The following is a 27,851-nucleotide window of genomic DNA, read 5'->3' on the forward strand; positions in this document are numbered from 1 at the left end:
ACAGAAATAGTTCTTAGGACGGACACATTTCATATTGAGTATGGTGTCCCATACGGGTAAACAGTAAATAGATCTGTTTCGTTTATATGTCATCCTGGTGCAGTGAAAATACTATTGACATTGAAAATTACTGACTAGATGCGGTGTATTTTTCGACTGGTCTGAATTGAAATTCAATTTCTAACACTAACTGTATTAATCATTAAGTGTCTTTAACTGAATTTAACATTATCACATGCGAGCTAGATGTAGTTGTTAATCAGATCTCTGCCTATTTAACCAGATTTCTAGGGGGAAAACTCCAATACCGCCATTTATTGGATTTATTTTTAGCACCCGACTGAGGCTATGCGTTGCTACGCTCGGAGAAAACCGTTAAAATCTATTTTTCGCAGATCCACAGGAAGTTTGTTATCGAGTTATTAAACCTACTCGTGTATGCGACTACAATCAATCTGTGTGTACAGAAAGATATTTCTTCTTTCTGCTGATTACATGCTTATCATTTAAACAATACAATGCTCGGAAATAATGGACTAAAACGATAGATACGTCGGGCAATATGTAACCAATTGTGGACAAAATGGCCCCGGTCACCAGCGCCATACGAATGTTATATGTGGCTATATTTCCAGTGATATGGAATCGAGGTAAGTAACATTTCTGGGTTTTAGTTTTCTGCGTATTTATATTTGTTCTAATCGTCCTTGTAGATTTACATTACGTAGATTTTTGCTTAATCCAATAGGAGAAATATTCTAAATATTCGTTCCCATGGCAACGAGTTTAGTTGTATAAACCAGAAAAGCTCGCCAGGTGTATCGGAAATATTGAAATATATTTTCTTTAGCAAGGAAACGTATTTAACTAAAATGTTCGATGCCATGATATATTATACTAGCAAACGGTTTTCTTTTAAACATTGAGAATCTCCGTTTCAACTATTTATTCGTGCTGTATGTAATTTGTATTGACTCGATTATACATCTGTTGCTAGGATTATAAGTATTTGTATTGAAAATGAATCTAATTTTATCAACTGTGTCTCTTAACGACGTAATATATCAACTTCTCGCAGCGGTTGCTTCCCCTGATGAAAGCCCCGATCACAATTTCCGGCTCTTTCCGCCAATTTTCGGATAAGGACCTCGAGCATGAAAGACAGAACGGGGGTGAAATTTCGGTCCAACTAAACATGTTAAAGGCCCATTTTGTCTCAGAAATGCTTTTATTTTTATTTTGTAAGTTGTTTTTATTGTTAATGTCCGGTTATATTTTACAAAAAGTTACACATTGGCTAGTTATCATTTTTTTGGCAATAAGTAAAGACAAAGTGGTTAAGTATTTTGTATGGAAGTCAAAATACTACTTTGTTTACATTTTGCTACTTTTATGTAAAATAATGTCACATTCAGAACTTCTTTCTGCAGGTGAAATGCATCTAGCATGCTCTTTTAAACCATTAAAATAAATTTTATAAAAATCATATTTTCTCTTTTTATAGAAGGATATATATATATATATTCTTTTCTCGAAGCATAATGTGCCTTTAACAAATTGTATGTAAAATCTTTGTTGATTTAGTTTATATTCATAAAGCGTCTACTTAAATGAAATAAATTGATAGATATTCAAGTAAAAGGTAATTTCTTGATATACTAACTCGTTTAGTTTAAGCAACAGGAAGTACAAAATGTATACGATATTTCTGATTTGTTTATAATTGGTTTACTATTAGTCCAAATATTTAGACGAAAACCGCGGATTTGAAGCTATTTTTCACATTGGTCAAATTCGCATTTTCCGATAAACGTAAAACTAAAAGAAAAAGCGAAGTCTTTCAATTAAGGACTAGTTTATTAATCGACCTTCAATGTCATACATATTTTGCAATTCTACTATAATAACATTATACGAAATAGAGACACCATCTTCTTTGGATGTACATTACACAAATATTATACAGTCTGCGTCAATGGTCCCGAGGTCGAACAACTTTCGTATTAACTCCGAGATTATTATGAACAATCGGCGAGGTGTTCGGAATGTAGCATACCATGACGTAACCGGTGCGAGTTCCATTAATTAAGCACTATCCATTGTTTCGTTATTGGATTTTAATTTTACGAAAATTGCAAAAAAATAAACAGCCATTAGAGCGCAATCTACTGGAAAGGTTATCCCAGACTGCCCTTTTTCGTTTTTGGCAATTGCCAATCATTGCTTATTCCGCGTTAAAAAAAAAAATATTAGCAAAATTGTTTAAAGATGGGATCGAATGCACCAGCCAAAATTCTGTTTGTAATATTATGAAATAAACACGACCCAAATATGTGATAATTAATTTTGGCGTTATTTTATATAATCTACTTGACATTATATATAAATTGACAACACCTAGCTAGTTTTTAATAAATAATTATGTTTAGCGAGCTTAGCGCTTAATGTGACGGTGTTACAAAGGAAATCTAGAACCTGGTAAGATACTTTATTAAGCACACACACACACATACACACACGAAAATAAGCTCATGAATAATTTATATTAACAAACTTGTACCTTCCCTGAATGACCACGTGGTTAATTTAAAAGCATTTAATTCTTCCAGTACCTCTTTTTCGCGGAAAAAATCTCAAAGAAATAGCTCAAATGTCAAATGTTGTGAGGTGGTATGTTAATGAAAATCTATTATAAATTGGCGCTAAATGCAATCAACTATTGGCGGGAAATCTTCAAAGAGTTTCCGTAATATCGTCATTTGAAGTGCTGATTACCTGACTTCGATAATGTCCTACAAAATAGCAGCAACCTAAATCGATGCTTTATCTCGTTTGATTTACCGAGTAATTGCCCTCTCACGATGGAATCCCCGAGGATTGTTTACTCAATAAATGACTAATTAATATGAAGGTTTTATAGGTTTCCGGATCATATTCGAAGTCAACAAACATCGAATTTCAATTAAACTATATTTTAACATTTATGCATTAAAGGCCCATTCAGCCTCTGAAATGCTATTATTTTATATTCTTCAAGTCTCTTTTGTTTTTGATATTTTAATTAAAATTACTCATTAGCCATATATATTAACTCTTTTTCGAATAGGGAACAGTGCAGACCATGATCAGACGACACGGATGTGCTGGCTGATCTTGGTCTGCACTGGTCGCGTTGGAAGATTAAGTTGCAGCCAGCTGGCTAATGGTTAAGTAAACGTCATATTGGAGGAAGGTGTACTGGTTATATTGACATGGTAGCATCTTCATATTGGAGGAAGGTGTACTGGTTATATTGACATGGTAGCATCTTCATATTGGAGGAAGGTGCACTGGTTATATTGACATGGTAGCATCTTCATATTGGAGGAAGGTGTACTGGTTATATTGACATGGTAGCATCTTCATATTGGAGGAAGGTGTACTGGTTATATTGACATGGTAGCATCTTCATATTGGAGGAAGGTGCACTGGTTATATTGACATGGGAGTATCTGTTCATATAGGAGGAAGGTGCACTGGTTATATTGACATGACAGTATCTGTTCATAATGGAGGGAGGTGTACTGGTTATATCGACATGGATGTATATGTTCATATTGGAGGAAGGTGCACTGGTTATATTGACATGGGAGTATTTGTCCATATTAGAGGATGGTGCACTGGTTATATTGACATGACAGTATCTGTTCATAATGGAGGGAGGTGTACTGGTTATATTGACATGGTAGCATCTTCATATTGGAGGAAGGTGCACTGGTGATATTGGCATGGGAGTATTTGTTCATATTGGAGGAAGGTGCACTGGTTATATTGACATGGGAATATCTGTTCATATTGGAGGAAGGTGCACTGGTTATATTGACATGGGAGTATCTGTTCATATTGGAGGAAGGTGCACTGGTTATATTGACATGGGAGTATCTGTTCATATTGGAGGAAGGTGCACTGGTTATATTGACATGGGAGTATCTGTTCATATTGGAGGAAGGTGCACTGGTTATATTGACATGGGAATATCTGTTCATATTGGAGGAAGGTGCACTGGTTATATTGGCATGGGAGTATCTGTTCATATTGGAGGAAGGTGCACTGGGTATATTGATATTTGTTTCTGTTAATAGTAGAGGAAGGTGCACTGGTTATATTGACATGGGAGTATCTTCATATTAGAGGAAGGTGCACTGGTTATATTGACATGAAAGTATCTGTTCATATATGAGGAAGGTGCACTGGTTATATTGACATGGAGGTATCTGTTCATATTGGAGGAAGGTATACTGGTTATACTGACATTGGTGTGTCTGTTCATATTGGAGGAAGGTGCCCTGGTTATATTGACATGGGAGTATGTTCATATACGAGGAAGGTGCACTGGTTATATTGATATGGGAATAACTGTTCATATTGGAGGAAGGTACATTTGTTATATGGACATGGGGGTATCTGTTCATATTGGAGGAATGTGCACTGATTATATTGACATGGGGGTATATGTTCATATTCGAGGAAGTTGCACTGGTTATATTGACATGGGTTATCTATTCGTATTCGAGGAAGGTGCACTCGTTATATTGACATGGGAATATCTGTTCATATTGGAGGAAGGTGCACTGCTTATATTGACATGGTTGTGTCTGTTCTTATTTTGAGGAAGGTGCACTGTGATATTGACATCGAAGTATACATGGGAATATTTGTTCTTATTGGAGGAAGATGCAGTGGTTATATTAACAAGGGATATCTGTTTTATATACAGTCTTACGAAATCAATATAAGTCCAATATTCATTTATTTTTAATTCTATTTTTTAATTTAATTTTTGGGGGGATTGGGGGTTGTTAATAACTATCCATGCTTGATTTAGTATATTTTCTTTATTACTGAGTAACCTGTAGTCACGATCGATTTGTAGAAGTGCTCTCTTTATATCCCACGAATAGATAGGCTTTGTTTATGATTTTATTGTTTCAGAACTGATCAATATTTCAGGAAAATTGTATTATTAATTCAGTGACAATATCCACATGGCATTTTAATCAATATTTATATTTGATTTAGATTTAATAACTTTGAAGGCTGAATTGTGATATTTTCAATCTTAATATTTATTATGGGTATTTTCTTTCTGTTTCCCTACAGACAATCCAAAGGCCTGTATAGCGTATATGTTCAATTTATTTTTTTAAAAATCACTGTAGTCAAGTCTGAACACCTAAATTAGATTCACTCCGTTTATTAAATATGTGATCACAACATGATCACTGTATTCAAGTCTGCACTGACTGTCAAGTTCACCGCTGTCACAAGTGGCAATAGCAGTTTACCATGTTGCACGTTCTAATAAATATATGAGCACTTTATCACTTCACAGTTAACCACTTTATATTGAATAATAACAGTTTACCACTTTACAAGAAACAATAGCAATTTATCAATTTATGTACATGTACGTGTAATAATAATGGTTGATAATAGCAGTTAACTATTTTATGATAAATAATAGCAAAATGTGTAATAATTAAAAAAAAGCAAATCCTCCTTTTGTCTTATGATAGCAGTTAATCACTTGTTTCGCTATTATACAATTTAACAACTTTACATGGTATAATAACAATGTACATATGCCAGTTTACCACTTTACAATACTTCTAGTAGCAGTTTACCACTTTACAAGTTACAATATATTTTTACCACTTTACATGTAATAATGCCAGTTGTATTGATAGCAGGTTACCTCGTGTCTTGCAATAGACACAACTGATACATATACATGTATTTGATGAGAAGATATGTTATAATAATTCAATATATTGAAATGAATAGTAATGTCTTAAAATGTACAGTTGTATCTTTAAATTTTAGGCATTGTATTCATATCTGTCAAATATATTTATGGACAACATTAGATTTCTTATACAGACCACTGTCGTGGTTAAACTAAGTGCTTAAAAAGCTTTAAATTTTTTCAATTAGAAGATTAAACATTATTACATTTTCCCTTTTTTTTCTAAACATGTATGTTCCTTTTATAGTGTTCACGTGTTTTCAAATAATTGTTTTCATGATTTGTGTCTCATAGGCCCATTAGGTCGAGTGTATACTAGTGTTAAGTTCACGTATTGTATGTTCATTGTTTTGTATTTTTACATATGACCCATTAATAAAATAGATTAACTTAGTAGCAGTACTCTTCTTAGAGGATTATCTCTCACATGTGAAAATAGCAGTCAGCACTTGTCATGCAACGGAAACGTTTACCACTCTTTATGTATTAAAAGTTTACCACTTATAATGATGAATAATAGTCACTTTTCGCTTACCACAGTTGTCGCTAGTCTGTCCTAATCATCTGTTATTTAATTTGATTGATCATTGTTGTGAACTTTTTTACTTGAAGTGGCAATATGTTCATTGTATTCGTTGTCGATACGATCTGAATATAAGCTGTATATTTAAAGGCCCATTATGCCTCAAAAATTATATTTTTTTATTACTGAAAAACATTTTAATTTTGGTATCTTGTTACAATTTTTTAAAAAAGTACTTAATTGCCATATAAATGAACTGTCTTTTAATTCTTATGCATGCACTGTTGGCAATTGGTATAATTGTATTGAAAAAGTATTGTGTATGGAAGTCAAAATACTATTTTGATTACCTTTTGTTACCTTTATGACACATTACTGTATATTCAGCGCTACTTTCTGTAGTTGTTAACATCTAAAATGCTCTCAATCCATTATTAAAACATTATTAAACACTTGATTGTTATTTCTTGAGAGTAAAAAAAATATGAATTTCTGTCTGAGGCACAATGTGCCTTTAAAAACATTGACTATTATAATGGACGATAAAGAAAGAATATAACAGCAGTTACTGTCTTAAATATAAAAAGACTGTTTCACTCTTCTTATCAATTGAAGGTTTAAGGAGCTCCACTTAGGTTAAAAATCCTAAAACATAACTTTAATTTTTTCACATAGATCAAGTGGAGCATTTTAAATGGAAATCTATGTACAGGATAAAAACGAAATATTTTTAGAATTGTATTGAAAATCGATATTCGTGAGATTCTTAGCCCGATTTATGTGAAAAGCGTTGCAACGCTTTTGAATTTCGGGACATTTTGCACAAAAAATAATGAGTATTCTGAAAAAAACGGGGTGATAGAATGATCTGAAAATTTGCACACAAGGTTTTGGTTCAGACCAACATCAAATGGTATACAAATCACGATAAATATTTTCAGTCCCGTCATGTCATAAAAACCTCAGTGCAGTCCCTTTAACATTCATTCCGCTCTATTGCATTGTCTTGATTCAGTTGGGTTTTTTATTATAAGTATGAACTGGACTCTTTTATGGCAAAATATTTTGACTTCAGCCTCATCACTCAAAATTTACAATTGGATGGACATAATGTCACTTAATAAAATTGCAAGACATTACCAACTCTTATCTCAAGGTGTCTATAAATGCTTTCACATCTGATTTCTACAAAATTTTGTACATGTAGTCATTTATGTATAATTTATTTCATTTTATTTTCATTTTTATGTCTTATATCTTGTTATATCTTATATAAAAGAAAACTAATTATTATTATTAATTATTTTCAGCAATTGCCCTAGACTGCTACGACTGTTATTCCTTCAACAATAGTGACCCGAACTGTGGCGACCCGTTCCATCCGGCTTACGGTGACTTAAAGAAGGACTGTCAACAGGGAAAGGAAGGATTCATTGGCCTGTACCCTGCAAAATTCTGCATCAAACTTATAGGAACAACAGGTAAAATTCTTAAATATTTGAACTCATGAATTCATGACTCACTCTCACTTCAGTGTTGGAGCTGTACCTCTAGACCCTTTCAGAAATCATAATCACAAAGAAGAAAAATATCGTTTTTTGTTGTTTTTTTGTGGGTTTTTTTTCGCCGATTCTTACATTTATCATTCATTATCATATATTAATGTGAAAAGATGAATTCGACGTTTTAGAGTGAATTTCGGCAGGTGAAAAGGCGAGATTAAACCATTAATCATTCAAGCGACTTGTCCGGTATGTACCGGAATACGGTATATATGTATTGTGCTGCACCATCACTTTTTTAAGTCTCATTCATGATAAATAAAATACATGTTGATATGAGGTAACATTGTAAAAAAAATCAGAAAAAGAAGAAAATGGGAGATCCCTCGGATGCAATGAAAACATCAAAATTACAGGTTTGATTTGGTCTGTTCAGGAGTGATCCTTCACGACGCCTAGGACCGCCTCATTTTCGTCTGAAATCATTGATCCAAAAGGACCAGAAAAATATAACGATACCGAATACCTTATACCTTAATTTCATATAGTTCAATTTACTGAATTACTAGTTCTCCAATGTAATAAAACATGTTTACACGATTTAATTTCTATTACTCAACTTTCTAATCAACTTTCTCAAGAAATCTTCAGTAAATTTTATGAGATGCCCCTGAACGGGCCGTTATTAATTCAGCTATTGTCCTGTACCTTCAGTTTTTGACAATACTGTACAAAGAGCAAAACAAGAATAAAGTAAAGGATCAAGCTTTTTGGTTCAACTTATTTTAAAACGCCAATATTTTATAAAGTAATAATATATTTTTTTGCTAAATTTCACGAGATCACATGCTATTTCGAGTCCCTTATAATTTAGGTAAAATTAAATGAAGATAAACAATGATGGTTCATCGGCTCATGAAAGGATATAACAGTGTCTGTATAACTTTAAATTCAATTAAATAACAATTATTAGTACTTCCATAAGTACTAGAAATCGCCGTTCAAGAAAAAACTTGAAATAACCTCCTTCCTGAACAATAGAGCTCTAAGGTTTCTTCTTTTAAGAGAACTATTCCGAATATGTTTTACCCCTCAGGAGTTACACACTGGTTTCGTCCTTTGTCCATAAGGATACTATATCAATTCTATACATGTATGTAAGTAACCCGTCAAAACATGGCGGCCCTTTCATTTTGTGGTCGATTTTGTTACCATGTGGTATTAAATTCTCCATTCAGATTGGCTAAGGACAGACGGTGTACGGGTAGAATTGGTCAAATCTTTTTAATTGTATATATCGCTGTCCAGAAACGGCGACAATGATGATCTATCTATCTATCTCTGGATACTGCCAACCCCTCTTACGAGTGTTACAGGCAGGTATACATTGTATACATTTAAGAAACAGCTTTAAGATACAAGGGAATCCGGGAACCAGTCCCTAGCTCTTATTGAATAGACCCCTTGGTTCTTTTACATGCCCAGTGTATAGCACTGATACATGCGAGGATTACCTGGATTTCTTACCAGTACACCTCTATGTAGGTGGAAAACACTGAAAGTGTCTCTGAAAAATCCCAAGGGTGTAACCCAGGATCGAACCCGGGACCTCAGGAGTGATAGTCAGTGGTTTAACCAACTGAGCTATCGCGCCACCTACGTGATCGTCCATTGTTTTCTTGAAGGACAAATCGCCTCAAATCAGGTTCGGTTTGAATATGACCATGGATATGGAATATGTTTAAAAACAGTCTACATATATTAAAGAATTTGGAAAGAGGCAAAAAGCGTATAATGTTTTGGGATTGGTTTGTTTGGTTTTACGACTCACCAACGCGGTATACATAGCTAGGTTATATGACCCCGAAACCGAAAAGATGATTTTGGCTTAACTCAAGTGTTACAAACTTAAAGCAACACTGGGGGTCAAAACCATCTCCCCTGCTGGAGGCATGGACTCCATTTATTCGAACCGATTTTGTCGGCTTTTACGATCACGCAGGGATAAGCGGTGACTGCAGTGACTGCAATGATTCAACCATTAAAGGCAACACTCCAGCCACAAGGGGCTTGTAATGTTTTTCCTACAATGTATTACTCATGGTAATAATTAGCAAGATATGTTATGAAACAGTTCAGTTACGTGAAATGTCAATTATGCAACATTTGCGTCAATGCAAATTAGCTCTTTACGTAAAGCTTTAATTTTAGATATTTTTCTTTAGTTGTAGACTTATCTCTATTAACCTTTAGATATAGACCTTTAGTTAGGGACCTTTAGTTAGGAATCTTCAGTTAGGTTATACTCAGATAAAACTTCACCATGTTTCTCTTAAGCAATATTGCTCCAGAGACGGGTTTGTATGTCACGTGTTGCAAGAAACGTGCGTCTGGTGTATTCTTTTAGTACAATTTATGGCAGATGCAATTATTTATGACCTTATCAGTGTCCGTAACATGCGTTTTCAACTCTCGAGGTATATACTAGTACGTTTCGTAAGTGTTACGTAAGTTGTGGAAATAACAATGTTACATAAGCTGGTCCACTGTTTTGTAACTCATCTCGCTATCAGACTGGTACTCTGCGCTTGAAAATAAAGTGCGGTTGCTCAACCTTTACTCTATTGGTGGTAAGCCCACTCCTAGTCACGATAAAACGTTTTATAATGGTACTTTTGAATTTTTAACAGAAGTTACGAAAACAATATGAAAAAGAAATGTAACGGTGCTAATTTGCATTGACGCAAACGTTTCATAATCATGGACTGTTTCATAACATATTATGCAACTTTTAACCCTGTCATACCGCATTTTGGAGTAAAACGCTTTTTTGGATCAAAATCGAGCAAATGGGTTTCTTATATTATTCACTTTCGAGTCCGCTTCCTGCAACAAACCAGTACTGGTGTCATATGAAGAAACATGGTCATGACCCGATTAGGACTCGAACCCATGATCCCTGGATTGTGAGGAAGACACCTTAACCACTTGGCCACCGCTCCCCTTAAGGCTTAGTATACGATGCATCAATATGCAATCAAATAATCTTACTTAGTGCCATTTTAATTTTGACGTATCAGTAATTAAAAAAAAATTGTTGCTTAAATTTTACCACTTTAAATATCACAAAAATTGTGACTCTATAACCAACTTAAGTATTTGAATTGTAAATGTTGTCCTAGATATGACAGACGTTTAGAAGAGTATTTTGTTCTGTCAGCCATTTACCGAATAAGTTCTGGTGCCATATTGAACCCTAAAGGAAATATGATAAATATGTAAAGAAATGCAGTAAATGTCATCTCATTGCATATTAAATTCAACAATGCAATTTCTGTTTAATTGCCAGGTAACAAATAAGTTAGAAGTAACATCCATTAATCCTTTACCTCACTTTAACGCACTTTCGACCCCCCCCCCTTTTTAGGCCTGAAATAGTGAAAAAATGTCCTATTTGGGCCCCAAACACATGTTTTCGTTTGAGAAATGTTGCTAAAAAAAGTGAGCACTTTTTCGGCGCCGCCCCCATCCAAAATATACATCAGGGGGTTGCCAGAAGGGGGATGTGCCCCCTTCTGTTTGGGGGGTTTGAAGGGTGGCGGAGTCCCCCTCATCGCCAAGAAAATTTTGGACTTGTGAGAGGCTTAAAATGACCGCAGGTCGATCATAAGGTAACGTGTAACCAACGCCGAAAAGCCTTTGACTCTATCTCAATCCCTTGAGAAGTTGCAGCACTTTGAAATGAATTTTGATGGAAAAAATCGAGGCAAAATAGTGATTTTTGGCAATTTTGAGATGTCCCCTCGTTGCCATGGTAACAGGAAATTTAAGACTGAGCATGTCGTTACAAAGGCAATGGTCCAGTCAACATTTGTGCCAAGTTTGATTAGTATTGAAGCATTTTTCATAGTTTCATAGCAGTTTGAACTTGTAAGAGGAGGCTTTTCAGTGAAAATGGCCATTTTTCACAATATGCTCATGGGGGAAAGGGTTAAAGTAAAGTTGTGTGAAGGCTACTGTTTTAAATCCATTTCAAACTTGTTTCACAATTTTCGATTTTCCTAAATATTTGGGCCTAATGACGTCGATAACGAAATCGTTTACCATGTTTAAAAGCAACTGCTAGCATTAGTTAATTTAAAGTACGAGCATATTCTTAAATACATATTTAAATGTCCGTAGTGACTTATATTTTCAATTTGTAGTCATCTTGGACGCCATTTTAAGTCTAAAAATGAAATGGCACGAGTGAAACTTTTTGTAAACGTTAATTTACAGGACGAGGCATTTCATACTCTGAATCAATAAAATCTTACAGTTTATTTGTAAGGTTTTGCAAAATAATTATATAATTATGTTTTATGTACCACCAAAAATGCTGCCATTTTGAAATAACCACCATATCAGAAAAGAGATTAATTTCGTATTTCCCGAAAATTGGCTCATAAGTGTTTAAAATGATTTTTGCTATTAATGGACGTGGATTTTATCTACATTTGCACCTATTATCTTGATCAACATGATGAATTCTTATAATATGGTAGCCATCTTGGAAGCCATCTTGAATATTCCATTTTTCTCAGCGATGCCAGGATGGAACCCGCTGTATTCATTTCAATGCAGATATTTTCATCTTAGAAAGAAGTATAATTATTTAATATAGAAATGTTAGCTCCCATATCATGCATTGATGTAACTAGAAATAGGGAAAATCCAGATTTTAAGAGGGGTCGTCAATGAGGGGTCGGCAGAATCTATGGTAAAAGGATTTGGATTTTATTAAGATTGAAATAACTGTGTCATGCAATCGCTACAATGATCAGGGTATTTGCAAAGCTTAAAATCGTACTTATAGGCCTCTACTCTATAGGTCACATAATTGATTTCTCCTACTTCATCCTTATTTTTAGTTTACTATTGGCACTAAATATAAGATATTTCTTTACAATATCACTAAAATTCAATTTATTTATTTTGATTTTTTTATGGCCCAAAAAGTAAGGCCGACAGTTGGATGTTATGAATTGAATATGTACCTATGCAATGTATGTTGGGATTATAATTTGACCCTTAAATACTCAACGAACTCTGGGTTTAGACACCAAAGTACGTAACGCACTTTGGGTTTGGACCCCGAAGGGCGAATGACCCCGAAGTACGGTGTTATATACTCCGTGCTAGATCTGAAAGAAAGGGCAACCATTTACATCAATATAGTATTCCGTTTTCATAGTCATATTTAAACCCCACCTTTATACCCGTTCCAGATAAGTCCAGGTAGCACCGGACAATCATCTTTTTTTCTTGAATGGTTGTGTTTAAAGCTATACTGACACTGTTATGTCATTTCATGGACACGCTGGCACCCTTGATTTTCGATTAGCCAGGTTCTTCGCATGAAATAATACCCGGTGGGTTTTGTACCTGCAATAACGAGCGGCAATGTTTTCGAGAACAATATGACTTTATTTAACAACTCAGTCACGAAGGCATAATAAATTCCAAGTGCTTTTGTAATTAAGAAAACAATCAAAAATTGTCTAATAGCATGCTTGGTTTATTTAGATAAATGCTTAAGAAAAAATAAAGATAACTACCCATTGATTTTGGCAAAAACATTTCTCCATTAGATTTCTTGCAGGAAAAAGTACCATGTTTTGGCATGTTAACTTAAAAACCTATATACTTCGCATCATGTAACATTATCAAAGTGCTGTAGTTAAGCTGAAAATAATTTCAAGCGGACAGAAGACGTTATCAAATCAACCGCTCAGTCCCAATTCTGTAGTTCTCGATGACTTGAACTCAGAACCTAGTCCTCTTTGTTTGCCTTGTATGCTACTTAAGTTTATCGATGGTACATGCTATGTAGTTATTTAGATTAGTTTATAATATAATATTTATAAAATTCTTTCAGATATGTAAGAATTCGTGTTTTTCTGATCTTCTATGTGATTTGTCTTATTTTTTTATTCATACAGTGGATGATGAGTAGGAAATGATGTTTCATGAATATTTGGATGTAATTTATTAGCTCACCAGAACCGAAGGTTCAGGGTGAGCTAAAGGTATCAAAGGGGGATGCTCCGGCGTCCGTCGTCATGCGTCAACAATCATCTTCTTCTCTGAAACTGATACAGATTTACCTCAAATATGGTCTGTAGCATCCTTGTGACAGTCACACTTCAGTTTGCTCATGCCATTTCAATCGACCCCGCAACAGAGCTAAAATTAGAAAAACCTTAAACATCTTCTACTACTAAATTAAATGATGGATGATCACCAAAATTTGTCTGTAGCATTCTTATGTAGTCTTTTATCAAGTTTGCTCAAATTAATTTGATTGACCCCTTCATGGGGCCGCTAAAGCTAAAAATAGGAATACCTTTAAGAGTCTCCTTCTACAGAACTAATTGATGGATGATCTCCAAATTTCGTCTGTAGCATTCTTAGGCAGTGTTTTATCAAGTTTGCTCATAATAATTTGATTGGGCCCCTTTTAGGGGCCACTAAAGCTAAAAATAGAAAAACCTTTGAACATCATCTCCTTCTGAAATAATTGATGGATGATCACCATATTTCGTCTGTAGCATTCTTAGATAGTGTTTTATCAAGTTTGCTCATATAAATTTGATTGGCCCCATTTAGGGGCCGATAAAGCTAAAAATATAAAAACCTTTAAACTTCTGCATCTACACAACTAATTGATGGATGATCGCCAAACTTTGTCTGTAGCATTCTAAGGTAGTGTTTTATCAAGTTTGCTCATATAAATTTGATTGGCCCCTTTTAGGGGCCGCTAAAGCTAAAAATATAAAAACATTTAAACTTCTGCATCTACAGAACTAATTGATGGATGATCACCAATCTTTGTCTGTAGGATTCTAAGGTAGTGTTTTATCAAGTTTGCTCATATTAATTTGATTGGCCCTTTTTATGGGCTGCTAAAGCTAAAAATAGAAATACTTTTTAATGTCTCCTTCTGCAGAACAAATTGATGGATGATCACCAAATTTTGTCTGAAGCATTCTTAGGTAGTGTTTTATCAAGTTTGCTCATATTAATTTGATTGGCCCCTTTTAGGGGCTGCTAAAGCTAAAAATACGTCTGCTTCCACAGAACTAATTAATGAATGATCACCAAACTTTGTCTGTAGCATTCTTAGGTATACTCTCGTGCGCAACGGTCGAATGTTCCACTATCGGTAGTCTTTTATCTTTTACTGAAAATCAGTTGTTTCTGTTAAGCGACTCGGGGCCATCATGGCACTCTTGTCTATTTATTTTGTTATAACAATGGATGACGACATAGGAAAACGTGTATCGTGGATGTAATTTATTTAAAAAAATATCTTATACAGTTAATTGTTATAAAGAAATAGTGTATCTTGGACACTATTCATCTTGTTATTTTCTTTATTACCGTGAATGATGATAAAGAAATGGTGTATCGTGGATGTTATTTATCTTTTTACTTTATCTAATACTTCAATGTTTATAAAGAAATAGTGTATCGCGGATGTTATCTATTTATTTTGTTCATTACGCTTCTGATGATACAAAATGGTGTATCGTGGATGTTATTATCTTTTTGTTTTGTTTATTACAGTGAATGATGGCGTATCGTGAAAGTATTTTTTTTTTAATAATTATTTTATTTATTACAGTGGATGAGTATAAATAAATGGTTATCGTGGATGTAATTTATCTATTTATTTATTTATTTATCTATTTTGTTTATTACAGTGAATGATGATAAAGAAATGGTGTATCGTGGATGTTCACTTTCCTCACTGGACAGCCAGTGTGGTGACTTTAAATTCGAAGATGTTCGTTACCGCGGATGCATGATGTCGTGCACGGAAAATGCGTGCAACCATTCTGTCGGACTGCGAGCCTCCGTGTGCATGACATCGTTTTTAACAATGATACTTCTGATGACGTCACTAGTGCAATATTATAATGTAAGATAGTGAAATAGAAATAAAAAAACATTTCTATAAAAAAATATTAGTAATAATATGTTGTTATTATTATATACATGTATGTAAATAAGTAAAACTTTATTTTATATATTATACATGTAGATGAAAAATATAGATTGTATGTTTAGGAAATGCTTATTGTTTTGTTATCTAGTATGTACGTAGTTGTAATTTATTAATAAAAAATAATTAAAAATATTAATTGGTGTCGTTTCCGTTGCCATGCCAACCTTGTTTAAAAAATGATTTTGTTCTGGGTCTTAATAGAGAGCCTTCATACTTGGACACAACATCCTTTTGGACAAGACATTCCGAAAGACCAGGCTACATTTGACTTTGATCTATAAATGGCCTAGCCCTTCAATGTCAAACGTTTGAATAATTTAATTTAATTTTTTTATGCCCCGAAGGGAGGCATAATATAATCGCACCGTCTGTCCGTCCGTCTGTGCGTTTCCCCACTTCATTTGTGTCCGGTCTGTAACTTTGTCATACATTGAGGGATTTTGAAATAACTTGGCACAAATGTCTACCACATCAAGACGGTGTGTTTCGTCCAAGAGCCACGTTCCTAACTGAAAGGTCAAGGTCACACTATCATTTTTGAAGTTTCACATTATCGCATTTAAGAGTAAATAGGTAACACACATTCGTGTCCGGATTGTAACTTTGTCATGCATTGAATGATTTTAAAATAACTAGACATTAAATGTCTACCACACCTAGACAATGTGTCGCGTGCAAGAATTACGTCTTTACCTCAAAGGTCAAGGTCACACTAACATTTTGAAGTTTCACATTATTACAATTAGAATTAATAGGTACACACAATCGTTTCCGGGCTGTAACTTTGTCATGCATGGAATGATTTTAAAATAACTTGGCATAAATGTCTACAACATTAAGACGATGTGTCGCGTCCAATAATCACGTCCCTACATTTAAGGTCAAGGTCACACTACCATTTTGAAATTCACTTTATCACAATTAGAATTCATAGGTACACACATTCGTGTCCGGGCTGTAACTTTGTCATACATCGAAGGATTTTAAAATAACTAGGCATAAATGTCTACCACATCAAGACGCCATGTCGCGACAAAGACCCATGTCCCTACCTTTAAGGTTAAGGTCACACTTATAGTTTGAAGGTACTCATTCTCTCGGAAAGAGTTTGAAGATATACATTCATGTCCGGACTGTAACTTTGTCACGCATGGAAGGATTTTAAAATAACTTGACACAAAAAGACAATGTGTCGCGGCTAAGGCTCATGTCCGTGTGTTCCCACCTACACAACAATCATGTCCAGACTGTAACTTTGTCATGCATTGAGGGATTATGAAATACTTTGGCACAGGTGTCTATCTCATAACAACATTTTATCGCGTCCAGGAATCACGTCTCTTCTTCAAAGGTCAAGGTCACACTTATATTTTGAAGGTTCATGCTATCACAATTAGAGATTACAGGTACAATAATACAAATAACAATATTCAGCAATTAGTTACTTTCATTCTCTTTTCTTTTCATAATACCTACATGCTTAAGAAACCTTTTCGCGGACATTCGTCACTTGGGTGACAGTTCTTGTTGTTTCAAGTGTCTAACTGTTTATGTGTCTTGCTGTTTATATTCAAAAAGCCACATACAAGCAGCAAAATTATAAAGCGTCAAGAAAATATATGTATTCCCGGAAATATCAGATATGATGTCCCGGAAGTACCACATATGAAGTCTCGGAAGCCATATATTATTACGAAGCGAATGTCAATGCGGCATTATATATATATCTGAGTTTACTATCAACTAGAAACCAAATGAAAACTTAACGCGTAAAAAAGTTGACTAGAGAATCAAGGATTTAATTCTAATTTATGCTATTTTTTTTAAATAAAAAAGGATGATTTTTTGTGTCTACGGAGTAGTGGCGACATATAGGGATAACTTCTCTAACGTCTGTCTGTCCTCCGTCACAAAACTTGTCCGGGACTACTTCTCAACAACTTCTGGTGCAATTTCATCCAAACTTTACAGGATTGATCAGTACCAAGTATTGTTGTGCATACCATCGGCATTTTATGGTTCATTGAATTTTGTAGGAGTTTAAAGATTGTTCGGATTACTCCTCTTATGCAGGGATGAACGGGACTGCAGTTCTTATTATTCAACCATTAAATGCAACTCTACACAAGGTGCTAAGAGCGGGCGTGGACGGTAGTTTGCACTTTACAGTACCGTCCATGAAACAGGCTCAATCAAACCGAGTCTGCAACATTTTCAATTTTGTCGTTTTGGGCTTTCTTTAGGGATTCTTATTTTCTCTATTTCTACACAAGGACTTGTAATGGTTTTCCTTCAATGTCTTGCTCATGGCAATAATTAGCAAGATATGTTATGAAACAGTTCAGTTTCGTGAAATATCAATTAAAAAATGATAATTAAAATGTTTTGTAATGGTATGTTTGAAGTTTTAACAGAAGTTACGAAAACAATACGAAAAAATGTAACGGTGCTAATTTGCATTGACGCAAATGTTTTATAATCATGGACTGTTTCATAACATATTATGCAACTTTTAACCCTATCGTACCGAACTTTGGGGTCTAACGCAAAATCGAGATATGAACCCACCATAATATGCAATTTCAATGAAAGTTTACAGGATTGATTGGTATTACACGTGTTTTCCGGTTGAATGATTTTGGCCCAGATAAGGCCCTTGAATGAATAGGATGTTAATAATATTTGACAGGACCTCTCTTATACCTCTTATACCATGAATGAAATGTCAATGAAACTTTACAGGATTGATGGGATGTCAAGTACTTTCGGATAATACACAAGTTTTTTCGCTTGAATGATTTTCTGCTGAGTTATTGCCCTTGAATAAAAAAGTGTGAACATGCGATTGGCTATTATAAGGCGATACATATCATCACTGATATCCCTTGTTCGTATATAATGTAAATAGTACTTTTTTTCAAATTATTAACATTAAATGTAATTTGTAATATTTTTTCAACATAATTTAAAACAAAACCTTGCAAAAAGTACTGATTAAGCTTGAATTGAAATATATATTGTGTCCGTTTAAACCTCCCTCTGAGAATTTAAATCAATTAAATTTGTAATTAAGTCAAATTGTGTACACAGGACACAGCGGGTCGGTTTCTAAACTTTATAGGGAAAATATACTAAGCATGTGTGTAAAGACACTCTTATTGTTAAAAATGAATCTATCATATATCATTTCCTCTTTTTTGCGACGGACGCGCCCTCAGACGCGTATGGAATTATACAATGACTACAGATGGAATTTGAGAGCAACCGATAATGTAGATGGCTCTAACCAAATAACACCTTAACAAAGACTTAATCATATAAAGCACAAACATAATGTCGGGATATGTCGAAAGCTTTTATGTTACAGTTTATTAATAAAGAACCGATGAAATAAACAAAATTTATGAAGCTTAATCATGCTCGTCGCATCCCGTGCTTTCAGCACTTTGATTTACCGTCGGGGCCAGAAATTTTTGTTACCGAATGTTACGATTAGAATTGAATATTTGATTATTATTTTCTTCTCAATTCCTCGCAAAAGTAAATGGACTAATCATCGTATTAGCTAAAGACTTCAAAAGATAGAAACTCATTTATACCAAAGATGAGTATTAAATACGGATTAAATTCCTTTTCGTTCTTACGCGTATTGTGTGAATCTGAATCAGATAGATCATTTAATACTTATGAAATTGATAGTTTTGGGTCTAGGGACAACTCTGATCCTGAATATATCTCTCGCGTTTAATGACAGAAAAAAAAACAAATGAGTGTCTAAACACAACAAAATGCACTATTTTACACCGTCATTTACTAAATTTTAAGAGGGAGGCGCCCGTACACCCCCACCCTTTCGTGCCTTGTCTTTTTCGCAGCCCTGTGTTTCCATAAATGTTTTGTTCCCACCTGTGTACTCGTCCTGTATAATATTGTTAAGTTCTAGTTCTATATCAAATATTTAATACATGCACTGATAACAGATTACCAATATTAATATTTTATATTTCACGGTTACTGGTAAAGGTTTTACTTTTATTAGAGTTTGTCAGTGTTTTGATTGCTAATAGTCTATCTATTTCATTGAAGTCTGGATACACACAAATACACTGAATTTCTTTTTGTCTTAGTAATTAAAGGTAATGACGTTGTAGCATTTTTACGGCAATTTATTCTTCGGTCTCGCTAGGTGTATATTTCCTGCGCTGCTCACAACAACATAATATTCTGTATGTCTTTAAACAAAAATTGATGTTAACTTTCTTTTATTGACTGGGGTCGCCCTAAAACATACAGGTATGCCGGGTTTTTGCCGGCATTTTAAAAGAAAGACAACTATTGGACGCATGTCTTTGCATTGTAGTAAGAGTTATTTCTCTTGTTGATACACAATTTCTGTAGATAGTCCCCGTCTTAGTATATTTATGACTCCTACATTTCCTGCTATTGACCTCCAAATGGTATGTACCATGTGACGTTTAAAAGAATATTTTATAATTTTAATCGGATTAAATGTCGCACCCTCTTATATATTAAATTATAAGTACAGTTATAGCGAATTTAATTATTATTATATCGAAGGCAAAATTATACTTTGTTAACATTTTGCTACTTTAAGTAATAGAAAGAGCATCGAACACGAGGCTATCTGATTTGTACGAGGGGGCGTAGCCCCCGAGTATTAATCAGATTGCCGAATGTTTTGATGATCTATAGTCAAACATAAAAAACATTTCCTTTGTCACAATATGAATCCCCAGAAAATAGTAACCAATGAACAAGCATCTAAATATGATATTTCTGTCGCTTTCCCTCTCTTTTGCGTCACAATAAGTAAACCCCAGCCATATCAATATAACCAGTGAACCTTCCTCCTGACCTTGACCCTGATCTTTAAATCTGTGTGAACATTTGAAGAAGCTCGGTGGTCCTATGCAGGTGCCAACCGGTTCATAAACGTATGTAACAGTGTTTGTATAACTTTAACACAAACAACAAATTTTAGAATTAACAGAATTTACAAGATTGCTATGAATCGCCGTTCAGTCGGTTATTCGAAAATATTTTTTGTGAAATAAAGTATTCCTGAATAATTTAGCTCTAATGTTTCTTCTTTTAAGAGAAATATTCCGAATAATGTTTACCCCTTAGGAGCCTACACATTGGTATTCAAGATATTATATCAATTCTATAGTTAGGCAACCCGTCAAAACATGGCAGATCTTTTCTTTTGTCGTCAATTTTGTTACCATGCGGTATTAAATTGTCCATTATGATTGCCTTAGAACGGGCGGTGTACGGGTAAAAATAGTCAAATCTTATCAATTGTCCATGCGACAATGATGATCGTCCATTGTTTTTCTGCAAGTACAAATTACCTTAGATGTCATTTTGTGCATCAGGTACGGTTATGACCATGAATATGACAGCCTACATATATTGAAGAATTTGGAAACAGGCAATTAGCATTTTAATGGTTTTGGTTTGGTTTGTTTGGATTTACGACGCACCAACTCAATATATAGAGGATATTGAATGAGTGTAAGTTCAATACTGAATTTATTGCACGAGATGAATAAAATTATATTATGCGAGCCTCTGGCGAGCATAATATTATTTTATTCAACGAGTGCAATAAATTCATTTATGAACTTACACGGATTTAATATTCTATTTATCACATACCCCAAAAAAATGGCCGTTTAACGTGAAATCAGAGTCATTTTTCATTGACGCGCCTATAGTATAACGCTAACATTTAGTGCGTCTTTACACTATGTTTGTATAATGCTAATGACGTCACGTCAAAATATATGCACGGCCGTGCAATACCGTATTTACGGAGTTGCAAAATCGGCACGGGTGTGTGATAAACATAGCTAGGTTATATGACCCCGAAACAGAAAAGATGATTTTGACTTACCTCGGGTGTTACAAACTTAAAAACAACACCACCTGTCGAAACCGTCTCACCTGCTGGAGCTAAGAGACGCATGAACTCAAATTTTTCGAACCGATTTTGTCGGCTCGATCACGCAGGGATAAACGATGGCTGCAGTTCTTATGTCTCAACTATTAAAGGCAACTCTTTCACCACAAGGGGCTTCAAATGTTTTTCCTTCAATGTCTTGCTCGTGGTAATAATTAGCAAGATATGTTATGAAACAGTTCAGTTTCGTGAAATATCAATTATAAAACATTTGCGTCAATGCAAATTAGCTCTTTACGTAAAGCTTTAATTATAGATATTTTTCTTTAGTTGTAGACTTATCTTTATTAACATTAACCTAAGATAAAGACCTTCAGTTAGGGACCTTTAGTTAGGAATCTTCAGTTAGGTTATACTCAGATAAAACTTCACCATGTTTCTCTTAAGCAATATTGCTCCAGGTACGGGTTTGTTGGTCACGTGTTTGCAAGAAACGTGCGTCTGGTGTATTCTTTTAGTACACTTTTCGGCAGATGCAATTATCTATTACCTTATCAGTGTCCGTAACATGCGTTTTCAACTCTAGAAATACATACTAGTACGTTTCGTAAGTGTTACGTAAGTTGTGAAAATAACAATGTTACATAGCTAGTCCACTGTTTTGTAACTCATTTCGCTACCAGACTGGTACTCTGCTCTTGAAAATAAAGTGTGGTTCATCAACCTTAACTTTATTTAATAATAATAATAATAATAATAATAATAATAATAATAATAATAATAAAGACTTTATTTAAAGAGGCAACATAGTTAGGCAAGCCCAGTATTCCCTATGAGCCTCTATCAAAAATGTACATATATACAGTTACAAACAAAGATTTATATAAACAAAGAAAGAAAACTTAATGTATACAAGTTATACAACATAGAAAAGTAGAGTAATTGAAAAATGCAATAAGAAAATGAAAACAAACATTTGAAAGTATGAAATTGTACATTTTATGAGACATACATGTATATATGTGATATTTAAACATAGCTAGATTATTTGGTACCCACCAGAGAACCACCATTTAAGATAATTAGTTTTGAATGTTTGTAAGTTGGAAGAATTTCTTATGTTTAAAGGGAGGGAGTTCCAAAATTTGGAGCCTGAATATGATAGGGATTTTCTGCAGAATTCAATTCTTGGTTTGGGGACTAAACGAAGTCTTTGTTCATATGATCTTAATGATTTATTTTCTGTATTTGTAAAAAGATTTTGCATATAATCAGGGAGAAGATTGTTTAGGGACTTGTATACTAAAATGGCATTTTTTTATAATTCACTCTATCAGAGAATTTCATCCAGTTTAATTCAGAAAATAACTCATCAGTAGGCGTATCAAAATCTTTATCAAGTATTATTCTTGCTGCATGTTTTTGAAATTTATACATGTCGTTTAAGAGTTCCTTACTGCAATTACCCCAAATAGTGCAACAATAGTCTAAATGAGGAAGAATGTATGCATTAAAGAACATTTTCCTAACTTGAAGATTTAGAAATGGTTTAATTCTCAGAAGTAGATATAGTAAGGATTGCATTTATTCAGCGTCATCTTGACATGTGTTTTCCAATTAAGTGTATGATCAACATGGACTCCTAAAAGTTTTTCTGTTTCTGAGAATTGAATGCTTTCATCTTGCAGAGTGATGTTGAAATCACTAGAGTTATTAATGATATTATAGATATTATGTGAAGGGGAAATAATCATTGCTTTGCTTTTTTTGGCATTTGGAATCATTGAATTTCTGGTACACCATTGTTGAATAGAGTCAAGGTCAGACTGAAGATTTATACAGATTGAATTGATAGCTTGTCCAAATACTGTAATGGAAGTGTCATCAGCAAACATATTTGAAATGGAATGTGATAAGTGCAAAGGCATGTCATTTATGTAAATAATGAAAAGAGGAGGGCCTAAAACTGAGCCTTGAGGTACACCAGATGTAACATCTTGAGCATTAGAGTATTTTCCTGACACACATATTTGTTGTGAACGATTACTTAAATATGATCTGAACCAAAAAATTGAATTTTTATCTATTTTATACACTTTTAGTTTTTTTAATAACAATTCATGATTGATTAAGTCAAATGCTTTTGTAAGGTCAAGAAATATTGTCCCTATAAGTTTTATTTGTGGTGAGCCCACTCCTAGTCATGATACAATGTTTTATAATGGTACTTTTGAAGTTTTAACAGAAGTTACGAAAACAATATGAAAAAGAAATGTCACGGTGCTAATTTGCATTGACGCAAACGTTTCATAATCGCGGACTGTTTCATAACATATTATGCAACTTTTAACCCTGTCATTCTGCACTTTGGAGTAAAACGCTTTTTTGGATCAAAATCGAAAAATGGGTTTCTTATATTAATCATTATCGAGTCCGCTTCCTGTAACAAACCAGTACTGGTGTCATATGAAGAAACATGGTCATGACCCGATTATAACTCGAACCCATGATCCCTGAGGTGAGAGGCAGACACCTTAACCACAAGGCCACCGCTTCCCTTACGGCTGCGTATACGATACTTAGATGCATCAATATGCAATTAAATAATCTTAGTTAGTGCCTTTTTATTTTGAAGTATCAGAACTCTAAAAAAATGTTGCTTATTAAATGTAATTGATAATGTTTCATGAATTTTACCAATTTAAATATCACAAAAATTGTGACTCTATAACTAACTACAGTATTTGAATTGTAAATGTTGTCTTAGATATGACAGACGTTTCGATGCATTTTGTTCTGTCAGCCATTTACAGAATAAGTTCTGGAGCCATATTGAACCCTAAATGAAATATGATAAAGATGTAAAGAAATGCAGTAAATGTCATCTCATTGCATATTAATTTCAACAATGCAATTGCTGTTTAATTGACAGGTAACAAATAAGTTAGAAGTATCATTCATTAAAGTAAAGTTGTGTGAAGGCTACTGTTTTAAATCCATTTCAAACTTGTTTCACAATTTTCGATTTTCCTAAATATTTGGGCCTAATGACGTCGATAACGAAAACGTTTACCATGTTGAAAAGCAACTGCTAGCATTAGTTATTTTAAAGTACGAGCGTATTCTTAAATACATATTTAAATGTCCGTAGTGACTTATATTTTCAATTTGTGGCCATCTTGGACACCATTTTAAGTCTAAAAATGAAATGGCACTCGTGAGTGAAACTTTTTGTAAACGTTAATTTACAGGAGAGGCATTTCATACTCTGAATCAATAAAATCTTACAGTTTATTTGTAAGGTTTTACAAAATATATATAATTATGTTTTATGTACCACCAAAAATGCTGCCATTTTGAAATAACCACCATATCAGAAAAGAGATTAATTCCGTATTTCCCGAAAATTGGCTCATAAGTGTTTAAAATGATTTTTGCTATTAATGGACGTGGATTTTATCTACATTTGCACCTATTATCTTGATCAACATGATGAATTCTTATAATAAGGTAGCCATCTTGGAAGCCATCTTGAATATTCCATTTTTCTCAGCGATGCCAGGATGGAACCCGCTGTATTCATTTCAATGCAGATATTTTCATCTTAGAAAGAAGTATAATTATTTAATATAGAAATGTTACCTCCCATATCATGCATTGATGTAACTAGAAATAGGGAAAATCCAGATTTTAAGAGGGGTCGTCAATGAGGGGTCGGCAGAATCTATGGTAAAAGGATTTGGATTTTATTAAGATTGAAATATCTGTGTCATGCAATCGCTACAATGATCAGGGTATTGGCAAAGCTTAAAATCGTACTTATAGGCCTCTACTCTATAGGTCACATAATTGATTTCTCCTACTTCATCCTTATTTTTAGTTTACTATTGGCATTAAATATAAGATATTTCTTTACAATATCACTAAAATTCAATTTATTTATTTTGATATTTTATGGCCCAAAAAGTACGGCCGACAGTTGGATGTTATAAATTTCATATGTACCTATGCAATGTATGTTGGGATTATAATTTGACCCTTAAATACTCAACGAACTTTGGGTTTAGACCCAAAGTACGTAACGCACTTTGGGTTTGGATCCCGAAGTGCGAATTACCCCGAAGTACGGTGTTATATACTCCGTGCTAGATCTGAAAGAACGAGCAACAATTTACATCTATCCAAACTCTTCAATATAGTAGTCCGTTTTCATAGTCATATTTAAACCCCGCCTTTATTCCCGTTCCAGATAAGTCCAGGTAAAACCGAATAATAAACTTTTTTTCTTGTTTAAAGCTGTGCTGACACTGTTATGTCATCATTACATGGACACGCTGGCACCTTTGATTTTCGATTAGCCAGGTTCTTCGCATGAAATAATACCCGGTGGGTTTTGTACCTGCAATGGCAATATGACCTTATTTAACGACTTAGTCACGAAGGCATAATAAATTCCAAGTGCTTTTGTAATTAAGAACACAATCAAAAAATTGTCTAATAGCATGCTTGGTTTATTTAGATAAATGCTAAAGAAAAAATAAAAATATCTACCCATTGATTTTGGCAAAAACATTTCTCCATTAGATTTCTTGCAGGAAAAAATACCATGTCTTTGCATGTTAACTTAAACACCTATATACTTTGCATCATGTAACATTATCAAAGTGCTTTAGTTAAGCTGAAAATAATTTCAAGCGGACAGAAGACGTTATCAAATCAACCACTCAGTCCCAATTTTGTTGTTCTCGATAGCTTGAACTCAGAACCTAGTCCTTTTCGTTTGCCTTGTATATTATTAAAGTTTATCAAGGGGACATGCTATGTAGTTATTTAGATTAGTTTATAATATAATATTAATAAATTTCGATATGTAAGAATTCGTGTTTCCTTATCTTCTCTCAGAATGTTATATGTGATTTGTCTTATTTATTTTATTTATACAGTGGATGATGAAAAGGAAATGCTGTTTCGTGAATATTTGGATGTAATTTATTAGCTCACCAGAACCGAAGGTTCAGGGTGAGCTTAAAGTATCAAGGGGGGGGTGCTCCGGCGTCCGTCGTCCGTCGTCATGCGTCACTTATCATCTTCTTCTCTGAAACTGATGGGCAGATTTATATCAAATTTGGATGTAGCATCTTTGTGACAGTCACACATAAATTTGCTCATGCCATTTCAATTGGTCCTTTTAGGGGTCAACAGAACTAAAAATAGAATAACCTTTAACCATCTTAGTGTATCGTGGACACTATTCATCTTGTTATTTTGTTTATTACAGTGAACGATGATAAAGAAATTATGTATCGTGCATGTTATTTATCTATTTATTTTATCTAATACTTCAATGTTTATATAGAAATGATAAAGAAATGGTGTATCGTGAATGTTATTTGTCTATTTATTTGTTCATTACAGTGAATGATGATAAAGAAATGGTGTATCGTAGATGTAATTTATCTATTTATTTTGTTTATTACAGTGAATGATGATAAAGAAATGGTGTATCGTGGATGTAATTCACTATATTTATTTTGTTTATTACAGTGAATGATGATAAAGAAATGGTGTATCGTGGATGTTCACTATCTATTTATTTTGTTTATTACAGTGAATGATGATAAAGAAATGGTGTATCGTGGATGTTCACTATCCTCACTTGACAGCCAGTGTGGTGACTTTAATTTCGAAGATGTTCGTTACCGCGGATGCATGATGTCGTGCACGGAAAATGCGTGCAACCATTCTGTCCGACTACGAGCGTCCGTGTGCATGATACCATTTTTGACAATGATACTTCTGGTGACGTCACTAGTGCAATATTATAATGTAAGATAGTGATTTAGAAAGAAAAAAACATTTCTATGAAAAAAATATTAGTAATAATATGTTGTTATTATTATATACATGTATGTACATTTAAATAAGTAAAACTTTATTTTATATATTATACATGTAGATGAAAAATATAGATCGTATAATTGTATGTTTAGGAAATGCTTATTGTATTGTTATCTAGTATGTACGTAGTTGTAATTTATTAATAAAAAATAATTTAAAATAATTAA

General features: G+C 33.8%; 1 protein-coding gene across 2 annotated transcripts; it reads left to right on the plus strand.

The window, feature by feature from the left end:
- Positions 1-296: 296 nt before the first annotated feature.
- LOC132733602 (uncharacterized) lies at positions 297-27,851 on the plus strand. 2 transcript variants are annotated; one of them, XM_060720262.1, is made up of 3 exons: positions 297-650; positions 7,619-7,789; positions 27,395-27,851. In XM_060720262.1, exons 1-3 carry the CDS (start codon positions 584-586, stop codon positions 27,619-27,621), a joined length of 465 nt encoding a protein of 154 aa, XP_060576245.1. In that variant the 5' UTR covers positions 297-583; the 3' UTR covers positions 27,622-27,851. The 2 variants fall into 2 exon arrangements, with proteins under 2 accessions (XP_060576245.1, XP_060576243.1); XM_060720260.1 differs by lacking the exon at positions 27,395-27,851 and adding an exon at positions 15,556-15,990 and having other exon boundaries at positions 310-650.

This window comes from Ruditapes philippinarum, unplaced genomic scaffold (genome assembly GCF_026571515.1).
Source record: "Ruditapes philippinarum isolate M1 unplaced genomic scaffold, ASM2657151v2 ctg5169_1_1_1_1, whole genome shotgun sequence".
In the NCBI taxonomy this organism is placed as follows: domain Eukaryota; kingdom Metazoa; phylum Mollusca; class Bivalvia; order Venerida; family Veneridae; genus Ruditapes; species Ruditapes philippinarum.

Excerpts from the sequence above, each read along its gene's own strand:
- LOC132733602 (XM_060720262.1), top strand. The coding sequence starts at position 584 with ATGGCCCCGGTCACCAGCGCCATACGAATGTTATATGTGGCTATATTT. Across the intron at positions 651-7,618 it reads TCCAGTGATATGGAATCGAG|CAATTGCCCTAGACTGCTAC; the intron begins GTAAGTAACATT and ends AATTATTTTCAG. Across the intron at positions 7,790-27,394 it reads CAAACTTATAGGAACAACAG|TGAATGATGATAAAGAAATG; the intron begins GTAAAATTCTTA and ends TGTTTATTACAG.